At 50.5% G+C, this 24,094-nt stretch overlaps 1 protein-coding gene across 12 annotated transcripts in view; it reads left to right on the top strand.

Moving 5' to 3' along the window:
* Positions 1-15,495, top strand: part of LOC149441063 (ankyrin repeat and SOCS box protein 10-like) — a 54,605-nt gene extending 39,110 nt beyond the window's left edge. For 7 of the 12 annotated variants that reach the window (XM_089657812.1, XM_089657807.1, XM_089657811.1 and 4 more), the window contains 4 exons: positions 2,854-3,121; positions 6,453-6,957; positions 9,351-9,464; positions 13,620-15,495. In XM_089657812.1, coding sequence (XP_089513938.1) covers positions 2,854-3,121; positions 6,453-6,957; positions 9,351-9,464; positions 13,620-13,805 — 1,073 coding nt within the window. In that variant the 3' untranslated portion in view covers positions 13,806-15,495. Of the gene's footprint in view, positions 1-2,531; positions 2,736-2,853; positions 3,122-6,452; positions 6,958-9,350; positions 9,465-13,619 lie in introns of all 12 variants that reach the window. The other 5 variants (XM_089657813.1, XM_089657815.1, XM_089657817.1 and 2 more) reach the window with 1 other exon arrangement.
* Positions 15,496-24,094: the final 8,599 nt, after the last annotated feature.

The following is a 24,094-nucleotide window of genomic DNA, read 5'->3' as shown; positions in this document are numbered from 1 at the left end:
TTCCATGTACTATCCCGGACACCACGCCATCATTCCATGTACTATCCCGGACATCATGCCATCATTCCATGTACTATACCGGACATCATGCCATCATTCCATGTACTATACCGGACACCGCGCCATCATTCCATGTACTATACCGGACACCGCTCCATCATTCCATGTACTATCCCGGACACCGCGCCATCATTCCATGTACTATCCCGGACACCATGCCATCATTCCATGTACTATCCCGGACACCGCGACATCATTCCATGTACTATACCGGACATCACGCCATCATTCCATGTACTATCCCGGACACCATGCCATCATTCCATGTACTATCCCGGACACCGCGCCATCATTCCATGTACTATCCCGGACACCACGCCATCATTCCATGTACTATCCCGGACACCACACCATCATTCCATGTACTATTCCGGACATCACGCCATCATTCCATGTACTATCCCGGACACCACGCCATCATTCCATGTACTATACCGGACATCACGCCATCATTCCATGTACTATCCCAGACACCACGCCATCATTCCATGTACTATCCCGGACACCACGCCATCATTCCATGTACTATACCGGACTCTGCACCATACCGAAACGCATTCATTCCACCCCATGGTGGATGTATACCAGACTCCGTACATGTCACGTCAGTGGTGGATGTATATCAGACTCCATACATGTCACTTCAGTGGTGGATGTATATCAGACTCCATACATGTCACTTCAGTGGTGGATGTATATCAGACTCCGTACATGTCACTTCAGTGGTGGATGTATGTCAGACTCCGTACATGTCACGTCAGTGGTGGATGTATATCAGACTCCATACATGTCACGTCAGTGGTGGATGTATACCAGACTCCATACATGTCACGTCAGTGGTGGATGTATATCAGACTCTGTACATGTCACGTCAGTGGTGGATGTGTACCAGACTCCATACATGTCACGTCAGTGGTGGATGTATATCAGACTCCATACATGTCACGTCAGTGGTGGATGTGTACCAGACTCCATACATGTCACGTCAGTGGTGGATGTATATTAGACTCCATACATGTTACGTCAGTGGTGGATGTATGTCAGACTCCATACATGTCACGTCAGTGGTGGTTGTATATCAGACTCCATACATGTCACGTCAGTGGTGGATGTATGTCAGACTCCATACATGTCACGTCAGTGGTGGATGTATGTCAGACTCCATACATGTCACGTCAGTGGTGGATGTATGTCAGACTCCATACATGTCACGTCAGTGGTGGATGTATACCAGACTCCATACATGTCACGTCAGTGGTGGATATGTACCAGACTCCATACATGTCACGTCATAGTGGATGTGTACCAGACTCCATACATGTCACGTCAGTGGTGGATGTGTACCAGACTCCATACATGTCACGTCAGTGGTGGATGTATATCAGACTCCATACATGTCACGTCAGTGGTGGATGTGTACCAGACTCCATACATGTCACGTCAGTGGTGGATGTATATTAGACTCCATACATGTTACGTCAGTGGTGGATGTGTACCAGACTCCATACATGTTACGTCAGTGGTGGATGTGTACCAGACTCCATACATGTCACGTCAGTGGTGGATGTGTACCAGACTCCATACATGTCACGTCAGTGGTGGATGTATATCAGACTCCATACATGTCACGTCAGTGGTGGATGTATGTCAGACTCCGTACATGTCACGTCAGTGGTGGATGTGTACCAGACTCCATACATGTCACGTCAGTGGTGGATGTGTACCAGACTCCATACATGTCACGTCATAGTGGATGTGTACCAGACTCCATACATGTCACGTCAGTGGTGGATGTGTACCAGACTCCATACATGTCACGTCAGTGGTGGATGTATATCAGACTCCATACATGTTACGTCAGTGGTGGATGTGTACCAGACTCCATATATGTCACGTCAGTGGTGGATGTGTACCAGACTCCATACATGTCACGTCAGTGGTGGATGTGTATCAGACTCCATACATGTCACGTCATAGTGGATGTGTACCAGACTCCATACATGTCACGTCAGTGGTGGATGTATATCAGACTCCATACATGTTACGTCAGTGGTGGATGTGTACCAGACTCCATACATGTCACGTCATAGTGGATGTGTACCAGACTCCATACATGTCACGTCAGTGGTGGATGTGTACCAGACTCCATACATGTTACGTCAGTGGTGGATGTATATCAGACTCCATACATGTCACGTCAGTGGTGGATGTGTACCAGACTCCATACATGTCACGTCAGTGGTGGATGTGTACCAGACTCCATACATGTCACGTCAGTGGCGGATGTATATCAGACTCCATACATGTCACGTCATAGTGGATGTGTACCAGACTCCATACATGTCACGTCATAGTGGATGTGTACCAGACTCCATACATGTCACGTCCATTCTGGACCACTTCCTCTTGGTCTTCACACATTCCAGTACAGACTGATGCCTGACTTGACCTGTTTCCTGCTCTATCTGTAGATACTTAGAGAATGTCCAGGGTGATTGTGACTCGAAAGGCGGAGGGGTCAGCCCTGGATTTCTGGTTGTCACTCCTCTCAGGGGACACCACCACTATCCATCAATTGCTGGAAGTCCCAGATGATTCCATTCACCCCAACTCTGTGTTTGATACAAGTGATGTGGAGGAATGGAGGAACTATCGCTACAACACTACGGCCCTGAGTACGTCACCAGAATAATGAGTGCCCAAAATTGGGAACATGACATTATAAAGACTGGAAGTATGGGCAGGGTGAGAGGTGACCAGCTTGGAGTCCTAACCCTCTTCTCTCTCTTTCAGGAATCTGGTCTTTGACTTATGAAGAGGAATATACTTGCCCCCTCTATGTGACTGCCAGCCGTGGTTACTCTGATTGCCTCCAGCTCCTCCTCAAGAAGGGAGCCGAAGTTGACTTTTCCCCCGGAGGAGACAGTGCCTTACATGGAGCGTGCCAGAATGGCCACGGTGAATGTGTGAGGCTGCTACTGAGACATGGCGCCAATCCCAATGTGGAATCCCAAGATGGGACTTTACCTCTCCATTACTGCCAGAAGAATGAGTCCTACCAGTAAGTCATGGCGGCCAGTGCCAGTTTGTGTAATTTATCATAGATAGATGGTGGTGACATCCCACCATTCCAGATAATGGGCCCCCTCCCGGACAGTGAGCGTTCTTCTCTGTGTAAAGATGTCCTCTGACCATTAATATGAGGACATCCCACCATTCCAGATAATGGGTCCCCCTCCCGGACAGTGAGCGTTCTTCTCTGTGTAAAGATGTCCTCTGACCATTAATATGAGGACATCCCACCATTCCAGATAATGGGCCCCCTCCCAGACAGCAAGCGTTCTTCTCTGTATAAAGATGTCCTCTGACCAATAATATGAGGACATCCCACCATTCCAGATAATGGGCCCCCTCCCGGACAGTGAGCGTTCTTCTCTGTATAAAGATGTCCTCTGACCATTAATATGTGGACATCCCACCATTCCAGATAATGGGCCCCCTCCCGGACAGTGAGCGTTCCTCTCTGTATACAGCTGTCTTCTGACCATTAATATGAGGACATCCCACCATTCCAAATAATGGGTCCCCCTCCCAGACAGTGAGCGTTCTTCTCTGTGTAAAACTGTTCTCTGACCATTAATATGAGGACATCCCACCATTCCAGATAATGGGTCCCCCTCCCGGACAGTGAGCATTCCTCTCTGTATACAGCTGTCTTCTGACCATTAATATGAGGACATCCCACCATTCTAGATAATGGGTCCCCCCTCCCGGACAGTGAGCATTCCTCTCTGTATACAGCTGTCTTCTGACCATTAATATGAGGACATCCCACCATTCCAAATAATGGGTCCCCCTCCCGGACAGTGAGCGTTCTTCTCTGTGTAAAACTGTTCTCTGACCATTAATATGAGGACATCCCACCATTCCAGATAATGGGTCCCCATCCCGGACAGCAAGCGTTCTTCTCTGTATACAGCTGTCCAATGACCATTAATATGAGGACATCCCACCATTCCAGACAATGGGTCCCCATCCCGGACAGCAAGCGTTCTTCCCTGTGTAAAACTGTTCTCTGACCATTAATATGTGGACATCCCACCATTACAGACAATGGGCCCCCCTCCCGGACAGCGAGCATTCCTCTCTGTATACAGCTGTCCAATGACCATGAATATGAGGACATCCCACCATTCCAGATACTGGGTCCCCCTCCCGGACAGTGAGCATTCTCTGTGTAAAGATGTCCTCTGACCATTAATATGTGGACATCCCACCATTCCAGATAATTGGCCCCCTCCCAGACAGTGAGCGTTCCTCTCTGTATACAGCTGTCCAATGACCATTAATATAAGGACATCCCACCATTCCAGATAATGGGTCCCCCTCCCGGACAGTGAGCGTTCTTCTCTGTGTAAAGATGTCCTCCGACCATTAATATGAGGACATCCCACCATTCCAGATAATAGGCCCCCTCCCGGACAGCGAGCGTTCCTCTCTGTATACAGCTGTCCAATGACCATTAATATGAGGACATCCCACCATTCCAAATAATGGGTCCCCCTCCCGGACAGTGAGCGTTCTTCTCTGTATACAGCTGTCCAATGACCATTAATATGAGGACATCCCACCATTCCAGATAATGGGTCCCCCTCCCGGACAGTGAGCGTTCTTCTCTGTGTAAAGATGTCCTCCGACCATTAATATGAGGACATCCCACCATTCCAGATAATGGACCCCCATCCCGGACAGTGAGCGTTCTTCTCTGTATACAGCTGTCCAATGACCATTAATATGAGGACATCCCACCATTCCAGATACTGGGTCCCCCCTCCCGGACAGCGAGCGTTCCTCTCTGTATACAGCTGTCCAATGACCATTAATATGAGGACATCCCACCATTCCAGATAATGGGTCCCCATCCTGGACAGCGAGCGTTCTTCTCTGTGTAAAACTGTTCTCTGACCATTAATTTGAGGACATCCCACCATTCCAGACAATGGGTCCCCCTCCCGGACAGTGAGCGTTCTTCTCTGTATACAGCTGTCCAATGACCATTAATATGAGGACATCCCACCATTCCAGATAATGGGCCCCCATCCCGGACAGTGAGCGTTCCTCTCTGTATACAGCTGTCCAATGACCATTAATATGAGGACATCCCACCATTCCAGATAATGGGTCCCCATCCCGGACAGCGAGCGTTCTTCTCTGTGTAAAGATGTCCTCTGACCATTAATATGAGGACATCCCACCATTCCAGATAATGGACCCCCATCCCGGACAGTGAGCGTTCTTCTCTGTATACAGCTGTCCAATGACCATTAATATGAGGACATCCCACCATTCCAGATACTGGGTCCCCCCTCCCGGACAGCGAGCGTTCCTCTCTGTATACAGCTTTCCAATGACCATTAATATGAGGACATCCCACCATTCCAGATACTGGCTCCCCCATCCCGGACAGTGAGCATTCTTCTCTGTGTAAAACTGTTCTCTGACCATTAATATGAGGACATCCCACCATTACAGATACTGGCTCCCCCATCCCGGACAGTGAGCATTCTTCTCTGTATAAAGCTGTCCAATGGCCATGAATATGAGGACATCCCACCATTCCAGATAATGGGCCCCCATCCCGGACAGTGAGCGTTCTTCTCTGTATAAAGCTGTCCAATGGCCATGAATATGAGGACATCCCACCATTCCAGATAATGGGTCCCCATCCCGGACAGTGAGCGTTCCTCTCTGTATACAGCTGTCCAATGACCATTAATATGAGGACATCCCACCATTCCAGATAATGGGCCCCCATCCCAGACAGCGAGCATTCTTCTCTGTATAAAGCTGTCCAATGGCCATGAATATGAGGACATTATGGTGATCATGTGTGGGAGGGGCAAAGCTCACATTATTATAATGACCCCATATACATAGATCCCTCTGCCCCTCTATTAGTTTCTGGCCCCTCTGTTGGTGTACAAACGAGCATTATAAAGGAAACCATGAAGTCTTACGAGAACAGAACTTGTTCCCGCTCAGCGACTTGGGCATTGAGGTCTCCATACACAGCCAGGCAATTGGTATCTTCAGAGACAAAGTTCTCTCTTAGCAGAGAGTATATCTGTACTAATCCAACATGGAGGTCCACATTTAATAATAAAAGGACCCCCCCATGTAACCGATGTACAGAATAATGTGAGCCTCCATAATACGGCTAAGTGGGAGAGGCGGCCCACATCACATCCTCCTAAGTGTGTTGGGTTAGTGCTTCTCTTCACCGGGGCGAGGGTTCAGATCCTTTGTATTTCCCCATTGATGATACTGATGAATTGATTCTGGTTCTGCCCCATAGTATGTGAGGACTCACTGATTTGTCTTCTTTCTACAAGCTGCGCCAAGCTTCTTCTCCAATATGGAGCCCATGTGAACCGGCAGACGGAGGATGAAGAATTCACCCCACTGCATGTGGCAGCTCAGCATGGACTGCTGGAACATGCTGATCTTTACCTGCGTTATGGGGCTGCTGTTGATAAGAGAAGTATAAATGGGGAGACCCCCTTGAGTGTTGCGTGCAGTCATCCTCAGGAACCACAGGATTTGGAGAGGTACTATCAGGTGTGCCAGCATCTCATACAGCATGGAGCCAACATTCATACCCGGGACAAGGACCAGCAGAGCCCTCTACACTTGGCCTGTAAAAGTGCTAATCCTCAGGTGGTGGAGCTGCTTTTGGAGAAGGGGGCAGAAGTCAACGTCATGAGCTATAGTGGCAACACCGCCATGCAGAACATTCTCCAGGTGACCTCATATAAGCTTCAGAACCAACCAGAACTCATTGTGCGGGCACTTCTGAATCATGGGGCCATCCGGGTGTGGCCAGGAGCCCTCATCAAGGTGAGTCATCATGTGATCTTATGTATCTGGAGGGTGCAAAGCAAACATAATTCTGAAGGTCATTGACAGACATACAAAGATACAAACATTGGAATACTCAATGCCAGCCTACACTGGAGATGTACACGACACAGAGGATACCCAAGACACGACTTCACCAATCCTAACATGAAACAGCCCTATAGAAGAGTTCTGAATGTTCCTGGGGCAGGGCATGACGTCTGAAGGAAGGACCTATAGTCCACACTGCACCAAAACAACTGCTCTGTGGTTGTGAGGAGCCACTTGAGGCCTTCTGACATATCACTAATTAATCCAGGCACTAGAGACTAGATTGGACTGTACCAGAACCTAGAGACTAGACTGGACTGTACCAGACCCTAGAGACTAGACTGGACTGTTCCAGACCCTAGACAGTAGACTGGACTGTACCAGACCCTAGACAGTAGACTGGACTGCCCCAGACCCTGGAGACTAGACTGGATTGTACCAGACTATAGAGAGTAGACTGGACTGCCCCAGACCCTAGACAGTAGACTGGACTGTACCAGACCCTAAAGACTAGACTGGACTGTTCCAGACCCTAGACAGTAGACTGGACTGTACCAGACCCTAGACAGTAGACTGGACTGCCCCAGACCCTGGAGACTAGACTGAATTGTACCAGACTATAGAGAGTAGACTGGACTGCCCCAAACCCTAGACAGTAGACTGGACTGTACCAGACCCTAAAGACTAGACTGGACTGTACCAGACCCTAGACAGTAGACTGGACTGTACCAGACCCTAAAGACTAGACTGGACTGTACCAGACCCTAGAGACTAGACTGGACTGTACCAGACCCTAGAGACTAGACTAGACTGTACCAGACCCTAGACAGTAGACTGGACTGTACCAGACCCTAGGTACTAGACTGGACTGTACCAGACCCTAGACAGTAGACTAGACTGTAGACTAGACTGTAGACTGTACCAGACCCTAGACAGTAGACTGGACTGTACCAGACCCTAGAGACTAGACTGGACTGTACCAGACCCTAGACAGTAGACTGGACTGCCCCAGACCCTGGGGACTAGACTGGATTGTACCAGACTATAGAGAGTAGACTGGACTGCCCCAGACCCTAGACAGTAGACTGGACTGCCCCAGACCCTAGACAGTAGACTGGACTGCCCCAGACCCTGGAGACTAGACTGGATTGTACCAGACTATAGAGAGTAGACTGGACTGCCCCAGACCCTAGACAGTAGACTGGACTGCCCCAGACCCTGGAGACTAGACTGGATTGTACCAGACCCTAGAGACTAGATTGGACTGCCCCAGACCCTAGAGAATAGACTGGACTGTACCAAACCATGGAGACTAGACTGGACTGTACCAGACTATAGAGAGTAGACTGGACTGCCCCAGACCCTAGAGACGAGATTGGATTACCCCAGACCCTAGAGAGTAGACTGGACTGCCCCAGACCCTGGAGACTAGACTGGATTGTACCAGACCCTAGAGAATAGATTGGACTGTACCAGATCCTAGAGAGTAGACTGGACTACCCTAGACCCTAGAGACTAGACTGGACTGTACCAGACCATAGAGGCTAGATTGGATTGTACTAGACTCTAGAGACTACACTGGACTGCCCCAGACCCTAGACACTAGATTGGATTACCCAAGACTATAGACTCTAGACTGGACTGCACCAGACCTTAAAGAGTAGACTGGACTGCCCCAGATGCTAGAGACTAGACTGGACTGTACCAGACCCTAGAGACTACAATGGACTGCCCTAGACCCTAGAGACTAGACTGGACTGCCCTAGAGACTAGACTGGACTGCCCCAGACCCTAGAGACTAGATTGGATTACTCCAGGTCTGCCAGGCTGCATGCTCACATACGTATGAGTATTTTGGGTGGGAGCTTGCTTTTTTTTCTTGATGGTTCCATGGAGTTCCTCTTAAAATTCATACCAGACCTGAAGGACCCCTTTCCATTTTGTTTTTAACTATCCCAGACTCCATTGGTTACATAGCAGGGAATTCCAGGGCCAATGATGTCTCTGGTTGTTAAGGACTTGGGTGTAACTGCTCCCGCTGGGATCCTTGAGAACCATTGACAGCGGGAATCTGTCATGTATAATAGTGATAGTAATACTTCTATTGTACGTAACGTTTGGCTCCCGCTGAATCCACATTTATGTTCGGAGCGAACCGCAAGCTCATCCCTAGTCACCCATTGAACAGAATAGACAAAATCTTCAGCTTACCTATACGTCCCGCCATAGTCTTCCCATATCCCTCTGTTCATGTAAAGTATACATTGGGTTCAGGATACCTGTGGGAAATGTGTAGACATCTGCTTTATTTCAGAAAGAATAACACAAAGGTCCTATTTCAGGTTCTACGCTATTGTTACACGTCTCCACGGACCGTCGAAGTTCTGCTGAACACGTACAGTAAACTACAAGGGACAGAAGACTGGGCTGAGGTGGTACCAGAGGAAGAACAACAGGTCTGTCCATTCATCATGGCCTCCATGACGGGATAAAAGCTATAGTGAGGAAACCTCTCCAAGTCCCCCACCTTGAGGGACCCTTCATCTCCATAGAGGACATCTCAATGACCGCTCACATGTCCTCCACAATCCAGGGCTGTCCCCGTCTCTTTCCTACTAGAACTTGTGTGTCTCTATGGGAGACCATCATGGAGGATGTGTCTGGGTGACCATCAAAGAGGGTGTGTCTGGGTGACCATCACGGAGGGTGTGTCTGGGTGACCATCACGGAGGGTGTGTCTGGGTGACCATCACGGAGGGTGTGTCCTGTCATGACCTAACTCTCCATGCCTACATTAACACATAGGTGGCCATCCTGATGGGTGTGTTCTATGGGTGGTCCTCATGGTGGGTGTGACCTATCATGACCTAACTCTCCCACATGGGTGTGTCTCTGTTGATTCTGTACTCAGGAGAGGAAAGATGGAAATACAACATCCTATGAGGAAGTTCTAGAGAGACTCTGTTGGGGGGGGGGGGGTCCCCACTATCTTATTAAACTTTTCCTACCATCTCAGATCGTCTTCTTCCACTTTACAAGTACAAGGTGGTTAGAAAGTCGCAGGTACATCCTGTAAATAAACCAACAAACTGCCAGGAAGCAGAGCAATCCAGAGGCAAGGGCCCTTATATTGTACTGTACGCTACAAGAGGGAGCAATTCCTTCCTGATCCTTACGGACAATTGTGACTTCCCAGGACAACAGTCTTGTTTCACAATAAGAAAAGCTTTATATATTTGAAGCCGAGTTTGACATCATCTGCTGAGTCAGCTAGAATCGGTTCATGGTGACATCAGCTCGATATTTCCAGGGCTCTTACTGTAAAGAACCATTTCTCAATGTGGAGGTTTCTGTGTCTCATGTGGTGCCATTTACATACAAGGTGACCATTTCCCCTCCCCTGCACTCTTTCCAGTTCTTTAATATCCTTTTCGAGGACCCAAAATGTAACTGCATATTCTGGATGAGGCCTTAGAAAGCTTTGCATAGGGACGTCTCAATTTGGGGTCCATACAATTCGGGGTACAGGCACCATTATTTTGTGCCCTTCAGAGTACATGGAGTAGAGAGGAGAACAAGCTGAAGCTGCCTGCTCAATAGCGAAGCTCAGTCTGGGGCCAAGCCAGACCGTGTGAGGGAAATACAATGCGGAGACCCTGTGGGGGGAGGGGTGCTATGATTGACTAGGATAAATGATAAATACAAAAATGTGATGAGAAGGGACAAGTGGGGGGGGGGGGGGGGGTGTCTTAAAGGAGAACTATGCCAGCTAGTAGTAGTTGGTCACATTCAGCTGGACTTGGTCAATGATGAATTATTCTATGGTTGAACTGGATGGACGTTTGTCTTTTTTCAGCCAGACTAACTATGGAACTATGTTGAAGATGTTTTGTGTCTTCTCCAAGCCACTTCTTCAGTTCTAATGAGTGTCAGAAAGATCCCCCAACATTTATATCTACACCCTAAATTCATGCCTTCAGCCATGTAACTTGAGGAATTGACACCTAAGCAGACCTCCTGCCACCAAGGATAGGAATGGTAACAAGAACGGGAGGAGGGGGGGCTCCACAATGCTCACACCTCCCATCCTGTCCTTAGACAATACCATCGACACGTTCCATGGTGACTGGATGAAGGTGTTGGCGGTACCTACCTGTGTGGGTATAAATGTTGGGGGATCTTCCTGAGAAACTGGAGAAGTGGCTTGGAGAAGATACAAAACCTTAGAGAACAAGTCCAGTTGTGACTACTAATACATATGCCACGACCTGCATACATGAGGACCTTCACAGACACAACTATGCCACACAGTTCTTTATGCGGAGGTGCCACTGTGACATAAATGTACAGATTTGAGTAGCGGAGATATGACCTGAAGCAATATGTAATCGTAAAATTAGTTCAGTCCTTATCATTAAAGAAATATTCAGTCATAGGTACTCAGAGACAGATGGTCAGCCATTAGCATCTGAAAAGAGACAGAGCAGCTTCCTCAGGCTGGAAGTGACACCTGGGGGCCAATAAGATGTTGTCACCTCTATGTAATTAGACTTGGCCACCTTCCTGAAGTTTAAAAGAGAAATGCAGATGTTTCGGCTTCATGACACCAGGGGGGCTCCGATCTGTCTGGGGAGCTCTAAAGTGTCTCCATACATCAAAGGAGTATGTTTCATCCCTCATAAAAGCTAAAACATTAGTTGCAGAGAGATGAAAATACTTCCTTCTGATTGGGCACTATGTGGGTTACATCGGCATATAAAAACTATATTTATGGCCTATGTAGAATGCCAGAAAAATGCAGGGAATGGTTATGTGGTGCTGGAGTGTGATAGTGGAACAGTGATTGGTACTGTTGCGATCGGACTGATGCGCTGGTGTCGGAAATCCAATCCCCGACTTGGTAATTCAAGCCGGTCTTGGTCCAATTAAACTTGGGCAGGTCAGCACCCAGAACATCCTGTGGGCGGGTACAGGAACACCCCCCAGAGTCAATTGGCCGAGGACTAATGTCCCGCCTACATCCATATCCCCATAAATTGAGGACCCGGACATTGGGACATTGATGATTCGTATGGAGCCGGTTTGATCGACTAACAGATTGCTGACGCTCTGACTTGCTCCAGTCGCAGGATAGATCTCGGTAAACGTTTTATTCTGTCTTTTATTCCCTTTTATTTTATAGTGAAGTCATTTGTGTGTCTTCTTGTATTTCTGTAACTTTTTATACTTTGTACATATTTTATGCTCCGCCCACTTTCGGGAAATTAAGTCTTAAAATTAATTAGTGACTTCTGTGTATTTAAGCTCGGGCTCAGATCTCCGGAGAGATTAGATTGGAGAGACTGGATTGGAGAGATTGGATTGGAGAGATCAGAATGGAGAGATGGGATTGGAGAGATTAGATTGGAGAGATTAGATTGGAGAGATCAGAATGGAGAGATTGGATTGGAGAGATTAGATTGGAGAGATGGGATTGGAGAGATTGGATTGGAGAGATTGGATTTGAGAGAAGGGATTGGAGAGATCGGATTGGAGAGATCAGATTGGAGAGATTAGATTGGAGAGATTAGATTGGATTGGATTTTAGTGCCTTTAAACGCTCGGTCAAGCTCATTGCCAATCTGTATACAATTGCTCTGTGTGTGGGCAGATTGCGTGCAGATTGTAAAGGTAACAGATCTGCCAGACGGAGATCTGTGTGTGTGGGGTGTTTCAGCAGACCGTTCTGCGGATAAACTGTTGGGTGGTGGCAGGCTACCTTTTGTGGTGTGTCTGGTGTGGGGGGGGGGGAGGGGGGTGTCTGGTGTGGGGTGTGTGGACAGTGGAAGGGTGATAACACAGAGTTCTGGCTGTAGGATAGCTGGAGGGAATCTAGAAGGGTGTGATTACTAAACTGGTCCTCAACTCTAATCAGTGCACCAGATTGTATGTAAGATTTGTATCTGCCAGTGTGTGGTCAGCCATCTGGATTGGAGTGGAGTCTCCCCCGGTGGTGGGCAGAGGTAGTGCAGTCTGTGGAAGGATATCACGGCTGATCTTATATACGGTTTTATATATTCAGAGTTAAGTCCCCTTTATTCCCTCGTACCCCCAGTCACGGCCACACGTGTGCCTCGGTTAGCGAGTCGCTGTGGGCGTGGCGTGTGGGGGATCCATGACAGCCACATTTGTTTTTCATTTTTCCATCGGTACCAAGCCAGTCATTAGAAGTGGACTCAGCTCCCAGAGGGCTCATGGGTGTACATTGTCTGGTCAAGGTTCTTTATTTACACATTTTTATTTATTTATTCTGGATCGGTGTTCAGCCATGACGGTGCACTTCGGGTCGGTTCCATCCTCGTATCATCAGCACCGCCATGTTTCTTTGTGTGCACCGAGCTGTGGAGGAGATTTAATGTTGGCTTTCTCTTTGTTCTTTGATATTTTGGGCTTCTGTCCATTAACACCCATAAACCACTGATAGGTAGAACTGAGCACAGTGTCTGCTGGATGGAATCTCCTCTCTCTGGCAGATAGATATTTGGGTTGTTCCAACCTCTGAATTCCTGATTTCCTATATAATGCCTCTGAGGTTCTTTCTGATTTCTAACTTCATGTCTCGTTCTTTCCAGAAACATCTCCGGTTCTTCCAGTCGGTCTTCTCGCTGTCCCACAGTCCACGTTCTCTTCAGCATCTCTGCCGCTGTGCTCTGCGCTCACACCTGGAGGGGCGGATGCCACAGGTTCTGCCCAAGCTGCCTTTACCACCCGCACTCCTGCAGTTCCTACAGCTTCGCTTTGAGGACATCCTGTACTGAGATATCCGGCACCTTCACTGTGCTGGAGTCACCTCACAGAGAGCCTACAAAGGACTCATCAGCTGTCTGCTGGGTTGGATGGTCATTAGACACAATGGAGAAGTCTGGGGTCACCTGTCTGACCTTCATCAGATCCTTCTTTGGCTGATAGACTATGTGTCCTTTCAGAACCTCCTATGGGTGGTCATCATAGTGGATGTGTCCTATGGGTAACCTTCGTGGAGGGTGTGTCTGGGTGACCATCACGGAGGGTGTGTCTGGGTGACCACCACGGAGGGTGTGTCTGGGTGACCATCACGGAGGGTGTGTCTGGGTGACCATCACGGAGGGTGTGTCTGGGTGACCATCACGGAGGGTGTGTCCTATCATGACCTAACTCTCCATGCCAACATTAACACATAGGTGGCCATCCTGATGGGTGTGTTCTATGGGTGGTCCTCATGGTGGGTGTGTCCTATCATGACCTAACTCTCCATGCCAACATTAACACATAGATGGCCATCCTGATGGGTGTGTTCTATGGGTGGTCCTCATGGTGGGTGTGTCCTATCATGTCCTAACTCTCCATGCTTACATTAACACATGGGTGGCCATCATGGAGGGTGTATCCTGTGGGTGGTCATCAATGGTGGGTGTGTCCTATCATGACCTAACTCTCCATGCTTACATTAACACATGGGTGGCCATCATCAAGGGTGTGTCCTGTGGGTGGTCATCATGGTGGGTGTGTCCTGTGGGTGGTCATCATGGTGGGTGTGTCCTATGGGTGGCCATCATGGTGGGTGTGTCCTATGGGTGGCCATCATGGTGGGTGTGTCCTATGGGTTGCTATTATTGAGGGTGTGCCCTATGATAATCTAACTCTCCATGCTTACATTAACACATGAGTGACCATCATGGATGGTGTGTCCTATTGGTGGCCATCATGGTGGGTGTGTCCTATGGGTGGCCATCATGGTGGGTGTGTCCTATGGGTTGCTATTATTGAGGGTGTGCCCTATGATAATCTAACTCTCCGTGCTTACATTAACACGAGTGACCATCATGGATGGTGTGTCCTATAGGTGGTCATCATGGTGGGTGCGTCCTATGGGTGGCCATCATGGATGGTGTGTCCTATCGGTGGTCCTCATGGTAGGTGTGTCCTATCATACCCTAACTCTTCATGCTTACATTAACACATGGGTGGTCATCATGGAGGGTGTGTTCTATGGGTGGCCATCATGGTGGGTTTGTCCTATAGGTAACCATTATGGAGGGTGTGTCTTATGGATGGTCATAATGGTGGGTGTGTCCTATGGGTGACCATCATGGAGGGTGTGTCCTATCATAACTTAACTCTCCATGCTTACATTAACATACGGGTGGCCATCATGGTGTCCTATGAGTGGCCATTATGCTTACACTAACATATGGGTGGCCATCATGGCCGGGCCAAAAGGTGGGCAGAGGGTTTGGCTGCTTTGTGTGTACAAAGGGCAGAACCTGTCAGCTAGTCCACAGCCTGTGGGGGGCGCACTGTGGCCTCTTCACCTTGAGATGGTAGTGGACCTGGCACAGGTAGCCATATTATATGAGCAGCACAAGGTCTCCTGACTATTTCAGGTTCTTGGACCTTTGTTGGACCTTTGTTGGATCCTCCTGGCTGTGTATGAGCAGAAATAATAAACACACAAAGATTTGGATGAAACGGTTGGAGTGTCTTCATCATTGCAGGTCAGAAGGAATGTCCGCAGGTTCTACACATCAGGGACCCCTATGGTGCCCCTCACATGTGAGCCAAGCCAAGTGTAGTGTCTGAAGCCTGAGGATGAGCAATACGGAGTGTGAAGATGATGGACAGAGAGGGATCTGAGAGACAAGGATGGATGGATATTGGGGGGTCTTGTAGAACCATTGGGCCCTGGCCCCCCTTCTCTGTGGTATGTGCAATACATTAGGAGGTCTGGAAAAACCATTGGACCCCGGCCCCTCTTCCCCATGGTAGGTGCATTACATTGGGGGGTCTTGTAGAACCATTGGGACCCGGCCCCTCTTTCCCATGGTAGGTGCATTACATTGGGGGGTCTTGTAGAACCATTGGGCCCTGGCTCCTCTTCCCCGTGGTAGGTGCATTACATTGGGGGGTCTTGTAGAACCATTGGGACCCGGCCCCTCTTTCCCATGGTAGGTGCATTACATTGGGGGGTCTTGTAGAACCATTGGGCCCCGGTCCCTCTTCCCCATGGTAGGTGCATTACATTGGGGGTCTTGTAGAACCATTGGGCCCCGGCCCCTCTTCCCCATGGTAGGTGCATTACATTGGGGGGTCTTGTAGAACCATTGGGCCCTGGCTCCTCTTCCCCGTGGTAGGTGCATTACATTGGGGGGTCTTGTAGAACCATTGGGCCCGGCCCCTCTTCCCCATGGTAGGTGCCTTACATTGGGGGGTCTTGTAGAACCATTGGGCCCCGGCTCCTCTTCCCCATGGTAGGTGCATTACATTGGGGGGTCTTGTAGAACCATTGGGCCCCGGCCCCTCTTCCCCATGGTAGGTGCATTACATTGGGGGTCTTGTAGAACCATTGGGCCCCGGCCCCTCTTCCCCATGGTAGGTGCCTTACATTGGGGGGTCTTGTAGAACCATTGGGCCCCGGCCCCTCTTCCCCATGGTAGGTGCCTTACATTGGGGGGTCTTGTAGAACCATTGGGCCCGGCCCCTCTTCCCCATGGTAGGTGCCTTACATTGGGGGGTCTTGTAGAACCATTGGGCCCCGGCCCCTCTTCCCCATGGTAGGTACATTACATTGGGGGGTCTTGTAGAACCATTGGGCCCCGGCCCCTCTTCCCCATGGTAGGTGCCTTACATTGGGGGGTCTTGTAGAACCAGACCAAGGATGCCGACAACGCAGCCGCACTCCATCTTCCGGCACATGGAAGGTCATGTTGGTTTTGGACGAACACGGCTCCATTTTCATCATCTCAGATCTCAGGAAAGCCCTTCCTCCACCGTCCATCACCTTCCATCACCATGGCAACCGTCTTCTAGGAGAGGAGGAGTCAGTAAAGAGATAGAATGACATCACAATACAGTAGATGATGACATCATAGTTAGCACAGTATACAGGAAGGCAGTGTTGGGGTCCTGCAGCTTGGAGCGCACTGATCTGAGATGCAGCGCATTGATCCCAATGTGTCTGTACACACAGGCGGGTGACCCAGCGCTGCGCCTTCTTCAGGAGGACCGTTCCCGGTCAGTATTATTATATTATCGCAGAATATATTGTGAGCGCAAAACCAACGCCGGAAATTACCGCCAGAAAGACGAAACATCACCGGGTGCAAGAGGCCATACCGAGTCATTTCAGTGCTGGCCGGGATGACCTCCCTACTACACCTCCTGCAACAGAGATCTGCATGGGAAATGCGGGGGTGGGGTAGGATCAGTGACATGGGGGGCAGTAATAAAGGGGGGGCGGGGCAGTAATACAGAAGGACAGGGTCAGTAATACAGGGGGCGGGGTCATTACTACAGGGGGGTTCAGGGTCAGTAATACGGGGGGGGGACAGGGTCAGTAATACGGGGGGGGTCATTACTACAGGGGGTTCAGGGTCAGTAATACGGGGGGGGGGACAGGGTCAGTAATACAGGGGGCGGGGTCAGTAATACAGGGGGGTTCAGGGTCAGTAATATGGGGGGGACAGGGTCAGTAATACAGGGGGTGGGGTCATTACTACGGGGGGTGGGGTCAGTAATACGGGGGGGGACAGGGTCAGTAATACAGGGGGAGCAGGGCCAGTAATACGGGGGGGTGGGGTCATTAATACAGGGGGGTTCAGGGTCAGTAATACAGGGGGTGGGGACAGGGTCAGCAATACAGGGGGCGGGGTCATTACTACAGGGGGGTTCAGGGTCAGTAATACGGAGGGGACAGGGTCAGTAATACAGGGGGAGCAGGGCCAGTAATACAGGGGGGGTGGGGTCATTAATACAGGGGGGTTCAGGGTCAGTAATACGGGGGGGGGAGAGTGTCGGGTCAGTAATACAGGGGGGTACAGGGTCAGTAATACGGGGGGGTACAGGGTCAGTAATATGGGGGGGGGTACAGGGTCAGTAATACAGGAGGGATAGGTCAGTAATATGGGGGGTGGGGTCATTAATACAGGGGGGCAGGGGCAGTAATACAGGGGGGACGGGTCAGTAATACAGGGGCGGGGTCAGTAATACAGGGGGGCGGGGTCAGTAATACAGGGGCGCAGGGGAAGTAATACAGGGGGGACGGGTCAGTAATACAGGGGGGGCGGGTCAGTAATACAGGGGGGCGGGGTCAGTAATACAGGGGGGCAGGGGCAGTAATACAGGGGGGACGGGTCAGTAATACAGGGGCGGGGTCAGTAATACAGGGGGCGGGGTCAGTAATACGGGGGGCGGGGTCAGTAATACAGGGGGGACGGGTCAGTAATACAGGGGCGGGGTCAGTAATACAGGGGGGCGGGGTCAGTAATGCAGGGGGGTACAGGGTCAGTAATACAGGGGGCAGGGTCAGTAATACAGGGGGGGCTGGGTCAGTAAAACTGGGGGGCAGGGTCAGTAATATTTGTGGCATCCTACATAAATTCCGGGGACTCCGCCCCTTGTGGCAGCATACATTCCGTGGACTCCGCCCCTTGTGGCAGCCTACATTCCGGGGACTCTGCCCCTTGTGGCAGCATACATTCCGTGGACTCCGCCCCTTGTGGCAGCCTACATTCTGGGGACTCCGCCCCTTGTGGCAGCCTACATTCCGGGGACTCCGCCCCTTGTGGCAGCCCACATACATTCTGGGGACTCCGCCCCTTGTGGCAGCCCACATACATTCTGGGGACTCCGCCCCTTGTGGCAGCCCACATTCCAGGGACTCCGCCCCTTGTGGCAGCCCACATACATTCCGGGGACTCCGCCCCTTGTGGCATCCCGCCATCGCCCTTCGGGTGCCACCACGCTGCACCTACCCAACCGACCCGCCATCACCCTTCTAAAAAACTACCAGCACCGTCCACCATGGGTGGCACTTGAGGGGTTGCAGGGGTCACAATGGTTACCCTGCCCCTGCTCCAGGGGGTCCGTGCGGCCTGTCACCTTAGGTTTTACACTGTGTCAGCGGGGGAAGTGCCTGTGTAGGTCCCGGGCCCCCTGGAGTTTCCGGTCTAACCTGCACAGGGTGATGGGACAAGCCCTTTCCCAAAATGGCGCACTCTCTACTCAGCCCCTCCCCACCCTTCTCAGCCACGCACACAAGGCGGTGCAGGCAGGCCACACCCTGAGCTGCCAGGTGAAAGTGGTAGGCTGAGGGACCTCACAACTCATGGGGTTCACGGGCAATAGGGGATCATGGGGCCCGTGTCCTCGCCCACACTCAAACCACACCCAAAAAATGAAAGGTACCAGGGGCATCTCATGGTGAACCCTACTGACCCCGGGCCCTTGGGCAATGCTCGAATGGTCAGTCTGCCCCTGGGTGGGCTTGTATGTAAATCTAGAAGTCAGAGGACCCCGGGTGGGGCCCAGGCCGGGCACTCTGAGCTTCATCTTTTACATATAAGCCCACCATTTTCACCCGACAGCTCAGAGTGAAGCAGCCGGTGGTAGTGGGGGGGCCCAGGTCAACCTTTGCTCCGGGGCCTAAAGGCTTCAAGCTGCAACTTTGATCTGAAAGGTCTGAAGTACGACCAGCCAGTCCATGTGATCTTGTAAATCGCTGATTTGTCGGGGTCCCAGGAGACCATGCAGTCATCTCAGGCATAGAGGGGGTACCCACCTGCCCTCTCAGAGCCGGTACGGTGCAGCGGGGGATTCGGGATCTTATCCCAGGATGGAGTGATTAGTGGCCACGTTCCCCACATACGGGCCATGGGACATGAGGATTGTCTCAGGATGATGAGAGTCGTGTGCGAGAGGGGCCGGGAATGGTGATCAATGGTGGCCCAATGGGAGATGGGAGGACCCAGCTGAGGAATACGAAGAAGTGGGGAGTCATTAAGAGAAATGGGGGATGGTGGCAGTCATGGAGGACCATAGTCTGGTGAGAAGAGTCCCCTGCAATGTCCTCCACATTGGGTCATCTCTTCCCCCGGGTTCTCCATTGTCGTGGCTGACATGGGGGGGTCATTTTGAGACTTTGATCCCATCGCTGTGAGAAGACATGAAGAAGTGGGAGAACTTGCAGAATCGCAGGGGGTTCAAATACTTCTGTTCCTCACTGTAGTTAGATTGAAGCTGAAATGAACTAAAGGCCAGAAAAGGTATGTGGCCCCCAGAAAAGGTTCTTTTAGGACCCCAGTCATGGTGGCCGTACGGTAAGAAGCAGTTTTGGAGAAGTCTGGCGACGTATTCGTGATATCGGTCTTGTTTCGTTTGGAAAAGATACCCGATTATGGAGATCAACAGGAATGTCTGGCAGATGAACGTCTCACCCCGAGGACGGTCAGAGATGGAGGGAAGACGATGCTACCTCCAGTACAGGAAGGGGTTTCTATGGTACGAGTGATCAGAATTCGGAGGTGACAATGACAGGAGGGGATATAAAGGAGGATTTCCACAACTGTCCCCAATCTGCTGAGGGCCCCTTCTTCCACCTCTGGAGAAGATTCCAATCTTCGGAGAGGACAACCTGATCTACTACAGCTGGGAACGTCCTCTGGGGTATATAATGTGGCTCACTGATGGGGGGGGATCACACTGACTTGGGGGTCTCTGTGCTCACATTAGGAGGGGAGTGAGGACGGAATATGTCAGAAGTGTTCATAGAACGTTGGTTGCCCCCGCCCCCCGGTGTGGCCTGTGCCCCCAATCACCCACAGTTCCTTGTAGAAGAGCTTTTCCTACAGTTGACCTCCCATCTCCTGGCCAGACGAAGGCAGGTCCTACTCAGGTCCTACTCAGGTCCTACGAGGCCAGGAAGACGTGTCAGTAATTACCGCAGTAATTAGCATCTCTGACCCTGAGCGCTAATCAGCCGAGCCCCTCTCCAGTAATCAGGCAGCTGAATGGGTCTAATCAGAGGCAGGAAATCAGCATATGGGGGGGGGGCTCATTATTAACCCCCGGCACTGCCGGCACTGACAACCACAGGCACAGCCATTAACCCCGCAATGGGGAGGAAAGATTCACCAGATACTGTCCCCCGCCTGGCCTGCCACTGTGCTCTGTCATCCTGGTCCCCCCACTTCCATTGTCTATAGGGGGGTCTTGGCACTGCCTCAATATATGGCACTGTTCCTGGTCTGTGGCACTGTTACTGGGGCTGTCCTGGTCTGTGCCACTGATCTGGGCTCCTTACCTGGTCTACTGCACTCTTCATGGAGATGGCCTGTCTACGGCACTGTTCCTGGTCTAAGGCACTGTTCCTGGTCTACGGCACTGTTCCTGGTCTACGGCACTGTTCATGGAGCTGGCCTGTCTAAGGCACTGTTCCTGGTCTATAGCACTGTTCCTGGTCTAAGGCACTGTTCCTGGTCTACGGCACTGTTCATGGAGCTGGCCTGTCTAAGGCACTGTTCCTGGTCTAAGGCACTGTTCCTGGTCTACGGCACTGTTCCTGGTCTATGGCACTGTTCCTGGTCTACGGCACTGTTCCTGGTCTAAGGCACTGTTCCTGGTCTACGGCACTGTTCCTGGTCTAAGGCACTGTTCATGGAACTGGCCTGTCTACGTCACTGTTCCTGATCTATAGCACTGTTCCTGGTCTATGGCACTGTTCCTGGTCTATGGCACTATTCCATGTCTACAGCACTGTTCCTGGTCTATGGCACTGTTCCTGGTCTATGACACTGTTCCTGGTCTAAGGCACTGTTCATGGAGCTGGCCTGTCTACGTCACTGTTCCTGATCTATGGCACTGTTCCTGGTCTACGGCACTGTTCCTGGTCTACGGCACTGTTCCTGATATATAGCAATGTTCATGGAGCTAACCTGTCTACGGCACTGTTCCATGTCTACAGCACTGTTCCTGTTCTACGGCACTGTTCATACAGCTTGCCTGGCTATAGCACTGTTCCTGGTCTATGGCACTGTTCCTAGTCTACGGCACTGTTCATGGAGCTGGCCTGTCTAAGGCACTGTTCCTGGTCTAAGGCACTGTTCATGGAGATGGCCTGTCTATGGCACTGTTCTACGGCACTGTTCATGGAGCTGGCCTGTCTAAGGCACTGTTCCTGGTCTAAGGCACTGTTCATGGAGATGGCCTGTCTATGGCACTGTTCTACGGCACTGTTCATGGAGCTGGCCTGTCTAAGGCACTGTTCCTGGTCTAAGGCACTGTTCCTGGTCAGTATAGCACTGTTCATGGAGATGGCCTGTCTAAGGCACTGTTCCTGGTCTATGGCACTGTTCCTAGTCTACGGCACTGTTCATGGAGCTGGCCTGTCTAAGGCACTGTTCCTGGTCTAAGGCACTGTTCATGGAGCTGGCCTGGCTATGGCACTGTTCCTGGTCAGTATAGCACTGTTCATGCAGATGGCCTGTCTACAGCACTGTTCCTGGTATATAGCAATGTTCATGGAGCTAACCTGTCTACGGCACTGTTGCTGGTCTAAGGCACTGTTCATGGAGCTGGCCTGGCTATGGCACTGTTCCTGGTCTATGGCACTGTTCCTAGTCTACGGCACTGTTCATGGAGATGGCCTGTCTATGGCACTGTTCCTGGTATATAGCACTGCTCATGGAGCTGGCCTGTCTATGGCACTGTTCCTGGTCTAAGGCTGGCCATAGATGGGCCATTTATTGCCCGAATTGTCAGCCGATAAATGAAAAATCGATCGTTGCTGCCACGGATGCTTACGAAAAATGGCCGTTTTTCGTGGATTTTCCAGCATGACCGATAAAAAGAAAAGAGAAGATCCGCGAAAAACGGCCGATGGCATTACCCCACTAATGGTGCGAATATCGGCCGATAAAAGACCCTTCTATGGCCTGCATTAGGCACTGTTCCTAGTCTACGGCACTGTTAATGAAGCTGGCCTGCCTATGGCACTGTTCCTGGTCTACGGCACTGTTGGTGGAGCTGGCCTGTCTATGGCACTGTTCCTGGTCTACGGCACTGTTCATGGGTCTGTCTGGTCTATGGCACTGTTCTCGGCACTGTTCCTGGTCTAGAACACCAAACGCTTCTGGTCCATGAACTGTATATTCTTCTCCTCTCACCATTTCCCTTTCCTCATCTACTGCCTTCTATTTCATCCTTCCTTCTCCATCTCCCCTTCCTGCAGTGTCTGTCTCTCCTGCCCCCCTCCTCTCCTCTGGTCTCTCTCTCTCATTCTGCCCCCTCACCTCTCTTTCTCTCTCTCTCTCTCATTCTCGGAAAGTCTTTCTTCGTGTCTCTCTCTCATTCTGCCCCCTTTCCCTCATTCTTCATCCTCTCTCTTTTCTGCCTCTTGTTCTCGGAAACTCTTTCTTCATTTCTCTTTTTTTCTCTCCTTCCATCTCTCTATTTCTTCTCTGGCTCTTGCTCTCAGAAAGTCTTTCTTCACCTCTCTCTCTCTCTCTCTCTCTCTCTCTCATTCTGCCCTCTTCACCTTTCTGTCTCTTTTTCTGGCTCTTGCTCTCGGAAAGTCTTTCTTTGCATCTCTCTCTCTCTCTCTCTCTCTCTCTCTCTCTCTCTCTCTCTCTCTCATTCTGCCCCCTCACCTCTCTCCCTCTCTTTTTCTGACTCTTGTTCTCGGAAAGTCTTTCTTCGTGTCTCTCTCCTTCTTCCTCTCTCACTCATCCTCTCTCTCTCTCTTCTTTTTCCACTCCCTTTCTTTTTCTGGCTCTTGGAAAGTCTTTCTTCTTCCTCTCTCATTCTATTCTCTCTCTCAATCTGCCCCCCTCACCTCTCTCCCTCTCTTTTTTTGGCTCTTGCTCTTAGAAAGTCTTTCTTCTTCTTCTTCTCTCTCTCCTTCTTCCTCTCTCATTCTATTCTCTCTCTCGCTCTCATTCTGCCCCCCTCACCTCTCTCCCTCTCTTTTTCTGGCTCTTGCTCTCGGAAAGTCTTTCTTTGTGTCTCTCTTTCATTCTGCTGCCTCTCTCTCCTTCTTCCTCTCTCATTCTATTTTCTCTCTCCTTTTTTCACTCCCTCTCTTGTTCTGGCTCTTGCTCTCAGAAAGTCTTTCTTCTTCCTCTCTCATTCTATTCTCTCTCTCTCTCTCTCTCTCTCTCATTCTGCCCCCTCACCTCTCTCTCTCTCTCATTCTGCCCCCTCACCTCTCTCTCTCATTCTGCCCCCTCACCTCTCTCTCATTCTGCCCCCTCACCTCTCTCTCTCTCTCTCTCTCTCTCTCTCATTCTGCCCCCTC

The sequence above is a fragment of the Staurois parvus genome, unplaced genomic scaffold (assembly GCF_062004578.1).
Source record: "Staurois parvus isolate SC_StPar_1 unplaced genomic scaffold, SC_StPar_1.0 ptg001031l, whole genome shotgun sequence".
In the NCBI taxonomy this organism is placed as follows: Eukaryota; Metazoa; Chordata; class Amphibia; order Anura; family Ranidae; genus Staurois; species Staurois parvus.
This window is presented reverse-complemented; position numbering and strand designations above follow the sequence as displayed.